The sequence below is a fragment of the Nelumbo nucifera genome, chromosome 2, assembly GCF_055504915.1.
Source record: "Nelumbo nucifera cultivar China Antique chromosome 2, China Antique-T2T, whole genome shotgun sequence".
NCBI lineage: Eukaryota > Viridiplantae > Streptophyta > Magnoliopsida > Proteales > Nelumbonaceae > Nelumbo > Nelumbo nucifera.
Genome location: NC_142650.1, coordinates 61,843,315 through 61,851,023, shown reverse-complemented (window position 1 = coordinate 61,851,023; position 7,709 = coordinate 61,843,315). Strand labels below are relative to the sequence as shown.

The window sequence follows — 7,709 nt, the reverse complement described above, 5'->3', positions numbered from 1 at the left end:
CTAACGATCGTTCTACTACTGGTTAACTTATTGGTTGTATTGTTGCTGGACCACAAGGGCTCAAGGTGGTGATGGATGCCAAGGAGGTGTTGGACCCGATGTGGTATTGGGCCCCGAGGTGGTGATGGGCGCTGGGGTTGCTAGTGCTGTTGAGGCTGTTGTGACGGCATGAATGCTTCGAACCTCTCATCCCATGTGCATATCTGAAGGTTCATCCTCCTTACGTATTGCACCAGTTCATAGAACTGTCGCGTGTCTATCCCCGCGGGAAGCTCAAATGGCCCTACCGCAGGGAGAGGGGCATTCACATGAGGCAATGGTGCATTTACCTGTTTTAGTGGGAGTGTTGGGTTTGGCATTGTTGGTACTCTTGGAAGAGTTAAGGGCATAGTGAATTGCCCGATTGTCATGGAGGGGATCTCTAGGTTCATCGTGGGCTGCTCTTGCCCCCCAGTGACTGGTACTTCACCGTTGTTGTTGTTGATGTTGTTGGAAGATGCCAGTGTGTGAAATTCAAAAACTAAAAGTAGGAACTTGTCTTTTTGTTGTGGTTCCCACAAATGACGCCAATTGATGGTGCACGATCTGGTTGCTCCTAACTGGAGGGCAGCTTGGACATCGGTCTGCTTGGTTGGCCTGTCGAACTACAAGAAAGCAAGATCAGAGGACCTTGGGTGGCTTACCCAGAGTGGGCACTCCAATGCTTAAGTTAGAAAGTGGAGTTTGTGAGCTGAAGGATTAAGTAAGCTAGAGGGCTAGTGAGAAAATAATCGTGCATACCTTATAGCATTGGGGTTGAAGCCCTTATATAGGCGAGTTGTCGTAGGTCTTACGAAACACCTCCGAGATCCCCAACCCGTGTTACCAAGAGTTTGTTCCACACCCGGAGGTGGGCTTCATGTGAGTTGATAAGGCCTACCGAGTCCGTCAGATCTAAGCAGGATAAGGATAAGGCTTGTGGATATATGACGTGATCCCGGAGAGGACGGAGACGAATGGCTAGCTTCTAGAAATTGGCTACATGTCACCTCGGTAGGTTAGGCCATCACAAGCTGCTCAGACCTCGGTTTTGGCCGAGATGCCCGAGGTACCCGAGCTGACCTAGCCTGCTGAGGTGTTAGGAAATGCTCAATCGTTGCCCATGTCATCAGGTCAATCCACCTGTCTGCATGTCGACAGATCGAGCCAAATTACCCCTCATCACGTGACACATCTGAGATGAGATCAAGTTGGCTATAGCAGGTGTTAATGGGATGCTGATTCATCACTGAATCCAGAGGAAGGCTCTTCAAGTATGACGGGAGGGATACCTAAGAATTATACAATCCAAAATTCTATGTTCCATCCATATCCGTTTGGACCTCAGTTTTATAACCTACGTTCCATTAGATGCTCGCCTCTCCAAGGCTGTAGAAGCAAATTTAGATTGGATAGCAGGATGGATCAACTTTAGACCCGACCCATTTGTGCCCAACAAATTGAAGCGATATAGTTGTGATTCAGCTTTGCTGAAAGAGTCCAAGTTGACCAAGCTCATCCCACAACTTTCTCCATGATATATAATCCAGTCGTCCTGGGGAAACCCCATGAGTTGTAAAAATCTCCACTTCATCAAACTATTAACAAGCAAACGAAAAGAAAAATAGCATTAGTTATTTCTGTCAATATTTAAACCACCCAGTGGTCACTCTCTAGAGCCTGCTCATCAAAGAGACTGGGGAGATCTAGACGATGAGGATCTCAGAGAAACTTCTGTTGGCCGTCTTGATCAATCTCTGTCTTGTAGCTACGTCAATTCATGGCTCCGCCAGCAACACCGGTAGACAGGTGGGTCTCTCTATCTTGTGTATTAGCTTTATGGAGTTTGTTCAAAGCATCAGATAATGGTGATTATTGTGTTGGTAACAGCCATATATAGTGTACATGGGAGAAGTGCTGGAGCATGGATTAGTTCCAGAAGAGCAACACCGCAGCCTGCTTACTGAAATCATCGAAGAGTAAGTAGGCTGATGCCTTTCACCTTTGGCTGTGACATTTATCTAACATTTGTTGGGTGAATTTCTGATTTTGATAATTGCTTTTGAATATTGCTGATAAGATCAGAGATGGTATCTGTTTCTCTTAATAACTTGCTAGGTAATAACTCTGTTTAGAGAACAGACCATGCACTAACAGAAACATATATAATAGGTCTTTTGGGGAGTTAGTTGCTAAACTTCTAGGAATTGTTTGAAATTGGATGTTGATGAAAATGTTGTTCTTTTTCCAAGTGAGAGCATTGCAAGAGAGTCCATATTACACAGCTATAAGAGGAGTTTTAATGGGTTCGTGGCCATGCTGTTGCCACATGAAGCAAATCGACTGATGGGTATGTATGGCTATCTATCAAAAACTGAACTTTTAATACTTCCGTGCACTGATCTAAATACAACAATGAAAATGAAGAATGTTTTTGGTTGGATCATTGCAGAGAGAGAGGAGGTCGTATCCGTTTTCCCAAACACCAAACTTAAGCTTCACACCACAAGATCATGGGATTTTCTGGGAATGCCTCTAACAGTAAATAGGAGCTATAAAATTGAGAGAGAAATCATAGTGGGTTTGTTGGACACAGGTAATTTAAAGCTGGAAAAGCAGCCAATACTCGGTATCTTTAGCTTCTTGTTTGATCCATTTGTTTAGATTTTTTTAATTCTTTTGGAATTCCTAAAGTTATATCTATTCAGGTTAATTTCCCTGTATTTGTTCATATATGGGAGTAAACTCATAAAGGTTAATTCTTTCAGGAGTTTATCCTGAATCTCCAAGTTTCGATGACAAAGGGTATGGGCCTCCTCCGTCTAAATGGAAGGGTAAATGCGAAGTAGGTGTTAATTTCACTGGCTGCAACAAGTAAGATTGTCATTCCATCTCTCCCTCTTTGTTTGTTTATTTGGTTAATTTTGCATTAATAAAATCTTCAACATAATTCACTAGCTACATCCAGTGTTAGATTCAACAAAAGAAAGAATTTATTTGGTTAGATTTAGCTTAGGCTGACCAGCTTGTGCTTGGTCCTTGGGCTGTGGGCCAAGCCTGGGTCCTAGACCCATGTTTAGGGTTGGGCCTGTGTTGGCCCTAAACCCTGCCCAGCCAACCCATGTTCCATTGTAATATGTGGCTTTAGGGTGCCCATTTACATACCTGTTGTTATATGTGGCCTTGTGACTAAGAAGTAACTTCACCATTTGATGGTGGGCTCCAACCTTTTCCACATAGACACGTGGCAATCAGATGAACCCAATTGTATCAGAAAGTCTGGGTCTATCTAATTAATGGTGGATAAATTACCATTAGAAGTTTAGAACTCCCAAATTTTGTAATTCATATCCGTGGATTTCCAGCAAATTTAAACCCTTATACCTGCAACTCTGGCAGAAAGCTCATAGGTGCGAGGTCCTACAGCATTGGACACAAAACTCCCCACCAATCTCCAGCAGATACAGATGGGCATGGAACACACACCGCATCTACGATTGTAGGTTCAGCAGTTAACAATGCCAGCCTCTACGGGATAGGCGGAGGGACGGCCCGAGGGGGGGTGTCATCGGCCCGCCTCGCCATGTACAAGGTCTGTTGGGACAATGGATGCTGGGACTCAGACATCTTAGCTGCATTTGATGATGCTATCAGCGATGGTGTCGACGTGCTCTCCATTTCTCTTGGTGGTGTTATTCGTGATTTCTACAACGATTCATTATCCATTGGCTCCTTCCATGCCATGAAGAAGGGCATCTTAACTGTTTGCTCCGCTGGAAATGAAGGGCCCTATTTGTTAACTGTGTCCAATCTCGCACCCTGGGTCTTGACTGTTGGCGCTACTGGTATAGATAGGCAATTCAGGGCAGAAGTCAGGCTTGGGAATGGCATGAAGACCTCTGTAAGTAGTGACTGTATTTCGAATCTCATGGGTTTGGGTTTAGCCATGGATTTTATTAGGGTGCATGACGGGGGAGGTTGGGACTTGGGACGGGTTGAAGGTCAATCCTAGGGTGCAAACCTTGGGCTCGGGCTTGGCCCAACCTTGATTGAAATAAATCCCCATTCTCGACCCCGATTCCTAAGAGAGATGGGTTCCATGTAGGAACCCAAGTCCCCAAAATTTTTTAATTAATAGTATTTTTTGAAAAATAAATTTACTTAAAATAAAGGAAATTTTAATATATATATATATATATATATATATATATATATATATATATATATATGTATGTATGTATAGGTTGGGTACCTGGCAGGGATGGGGAAATTGCCATCCCTACAACTAGGGCTAAGCTTGGGTTCAGATTGGGCCGGATCAAATTTAGGTGGTTTGGTTGGGTTTCCAAGAATTTATGTGTATATTTTTAGGGAAAATTCCCAATTAGTACTCTATACTTTAGACCTAGTGCCACTTTGGTCCCTGAACTTTAATCCCATTCAGTACTTGAACTTCCAAAATGTGCCAATCCAATACGTGTCATTAACCAATTCATCAACATGTCATTAAGTGGCATTTGAAAAGACACAAATGCCCTTGGAGTGTCACATAATTCTCTTAACCAACAATCCAAATGTTGATAAAAAATGAATAGTCACAAATCCTTACATCTTCTATTCAAGACTTCAAGATGCGACCCCAACTTTCTTGAATAGAAGAGGCAAGGATTTGAGATTGTTCATTTTTTATCAATGTATGTCATTAAGTGGCATTTGAAAAGACACAAATACCCTTCGAGTGTCACATAATTCTCTTAACCAACAATCCAAATGTTGATAAAAAATGAATAGTCACAAATCCTTACATCTTCTATTCAAGACTTCAAGATGCGACCCCAACTTTCTTGAATAGAAGAGGCAAGGATTTGAGATTGTTCATTTTTTATCAATGTTTGAATGGTTGATAAAGAGAATTAGATGACACTCGAAGGGCATTTGTGTCTTTTCAAATGCCACTTAATGGCGGATTGATGGGCTACTTAACGGAAGGTATTGGATTGGCACGTCTTGAAAGTTCGAGTACTGAATTGTCAGGTTTTAAAGTTCAGGGACTAAACTGGCACTAGGCCCAAAGTACAAGGTTCTAATCGGGGATTTTCCCTGGGTTGATTGATATATACAAATTTCATTTACAAATATATATATTTCTTTTGCCCACCCAAGCTTAACCTGAGTTCAGATCAGATCTAAGTTTGATGGCCCAGGCCCAGCCCGTGCAAAAACTCAGATTGACCCACCATAGGGGTTTAACTTGGGTAGGTCCACCTTGAGGTTGGACCAACCTAACCCACAATTTTATACGGGCTGGACACAGATTTTTGGTCACTGGGCTAGGTTGGGCCTAAAATTTTGGGCTTTTTTACTTTTTCGAGGTAGGCCTGGTCCTAAGCCTTAATAGCCTGAGTGTGGCCCTAACCCAAGCTTGAAAGCCCAAGCCCAAATTTCACTCCTAGCCTTCTATATGCTACAAGTATTAATAAACTTTGGTTGTTGAATGTTGTGTTGTGACAGGGACTAGCCATTAACACATATTCACCAACAAAGCAGATGTACCCTCTAACGAGTGGCATCAAAGCAGCCAATTACAGTGGCCCCGATGCATACCCAGAGTATGATTCTTGAACAGCCTTCCTCTTGCCTGCATGCTTTCCTAAGACTATTGACAAGTTCGTGGGTGTCTGTCTTTATTTGTTAATTAATTTTCATTTAAAAAATGATAGTACGTGTGACTGGGGAAGTTTGGGTGAGAAGCACGTCAAAGGCAAGATAGTTTACTGTGCCCCGGGAGGTATATACCAAGACTATACAATCAAAGTATTGGGTGGTGCAGGGACAATCATAGCAGGATCAGACTTCAATGACACAGCCTTCACTTTCGTTCTTCCTACCTCCTATGTTGATCCTAAGGTCGGCAATTTGATTGATAAATACATCAACACCACCAAGTAATTCCCAAATCTGCAATCACTTCTACACTCTTTCTTTGATTTAATATAAACTTTTGCTATGTCTCAACTCAACTGTATGTGAATGTGATAAACATAATGCAATGCAGGAACCCTCAAGCTATTGTACACAAGAGTAAAGAAGTAAAAGTCAGTGCCCCTTTTGTGGCCTCCTTCTCATCTCGTGGCCCCAATTACCTCAGCCCAAGGATTCTCAAAGTAATCTCTCTCTCTCTCTTTCTCTCTCTCTCTCTCTCTCTCTCTCAAAATGTTGTTTGTTCACTTGGATGAGCAGCCGGATATCACAGCTCCAGGAGTGGACATACTGGCCGCTTTTACAATGTTGGAGTCAATAACTGGTGAACCACATGATAACCGGTTCTCTTTGTTCAACATAATATCGGGCACATCAATGTCTTGCCCTCATGCTGCCGCTGCTGCCGCCTACGTCAAGTCCTTCCATCCCCACTGGTCCCCGGCGGCAATCAAGTCTGCCCTGATGACCACTGGTAAGTCTTTCTCACGTTGGCAACAATCCTTACTCCGACCCCAATATACAAATACAACCACTCGTTTCAAGTTCAACTGACAGAAAGAATCAGCATAGCAAAACCTTCTGCTGCTTTCATGGCTGCTGAATCCTTGACCCCCATTGTTGCTTATTCTTGTTTCAGCCACCGCAATGAAGGTTAAAACTCCGGACGCTGAATTCGCATATGGGTCTGGCCAGATCAACCCAGTGAGAGCGCTCAACCCTGGCCTCGTCTATGATCTTCGGGCAAGCTCCTACATTCGCCTCTTGTGCAGGGAGGGCTACAACGACACCAAACTTCGACTACTCACAGGTTGGAACCATTTGGATTGCAGAAAATTCCAACCAGCGCGTGGCTACGATGGCATCAACTACCCAACAATGACACTTCAACTACACCACCCCACAAAAAATTATTCAGCTGTTTTTAAACGAACTGTTAAGAATGTAGGGACTAAGAACTCAGTTTACAAGGCAATAGTGAAATCGCCCAAGGGTCTGTCTGTCTCCGTTTTCCCCAGTACTCTAGCCTTCAACCGGGTGTACCAAAGGAAATCTTTCAAAGTCGAGCTCAAGGGTGAGCCCCTAATAAGTAACGGAACTGGACTTATTTCGGCGTCTCTAGAATGGAAAGACTCAACTCACAGAGTCAGGAGCCCTATCGTCGTTTATAAGGTCTTACCTTACCAGGTAGCTGGTTAGCTCATCAGTTTCCTCAAAACAAGTCTGTCTCTATTTCAGCGCCTTTTTCTGGGTCTTGTTGAATAGATTCGATCAATAGGTTTAATCCTTGCTGGGTTTAGTGTTTAGACTTTCAATGTCCACATCTTATTAATATTTTTTGTATTCAAGTTAATCAATGAAATTTGCTAAATTTAATATAACTTTTCTTTAAATCTGCTTGTGAGTCTATTTAATTTTATTTGTCCTTTGAGGTTTTGTTCTCCAATCATAAACTAACAGCAAATCTTTATTTCACTAGAGTTGTTTTAAGCGTGAATCACCCACCCATTTAATTTAAGAGGAAATGGATCCTCTACATGCTATAAAAAAATTGATTTTATTTTAAATAGTGTTTCTATTTCTCCATCTATATATAAGGCACTCATCGAAGAGATGATTGGGAGAGGGAAGGCACTCTTCTCTCCAAGTTGCAAATGGCAGCGTAACCTCTGAGCTTTTTTATCTTGGTTTAAAAAACTTCAAAGTGATGA

The 7,709-nt window shown here is 42.5% G+C and overlaps 1 protein-coding gene across 1 annotated transcript; it reads left to right on the top strand.

The window, feature by feature from the left end:
• The first annotated feature begins 1,602 nt into the window (after positions 1 to 1,602).
• LOC104586945 (subtilisin-like protease SBT4.15) lies at positions 1,603 to 7,357 on the top strand. The gene is made up of 11 exons (XM_010244348.2): positions 1,603 to 1,827; positions 1,909 to 1,997; positions 2,271 to 2,368; positions 2,471 to 2,614; positions 2,787 to 2,892; positions 3,418 to 3,919; positions 5,530 to 5,627; positions 5,739 to 5,963; positions 6,074 to 6,182; positions 6,259 to 6,472; positions 6,638 to 7,357. The coding sequence occupies exons 1-11, from the start codon at positions 1,732 to 1,734 to the stop codon at positions 7,195 to 7,197; spliced, it is 2,241 nt and encodes a 746-aa protein (XP_010242650.1). The 5' UTR covers positions 1,603 to 1,731; the 3' UTR covers positions 7,198 to 7,357.
• The last annotated feature ends 352 nt before the right edge of the window (positions 7,358 to 7,709 follow it).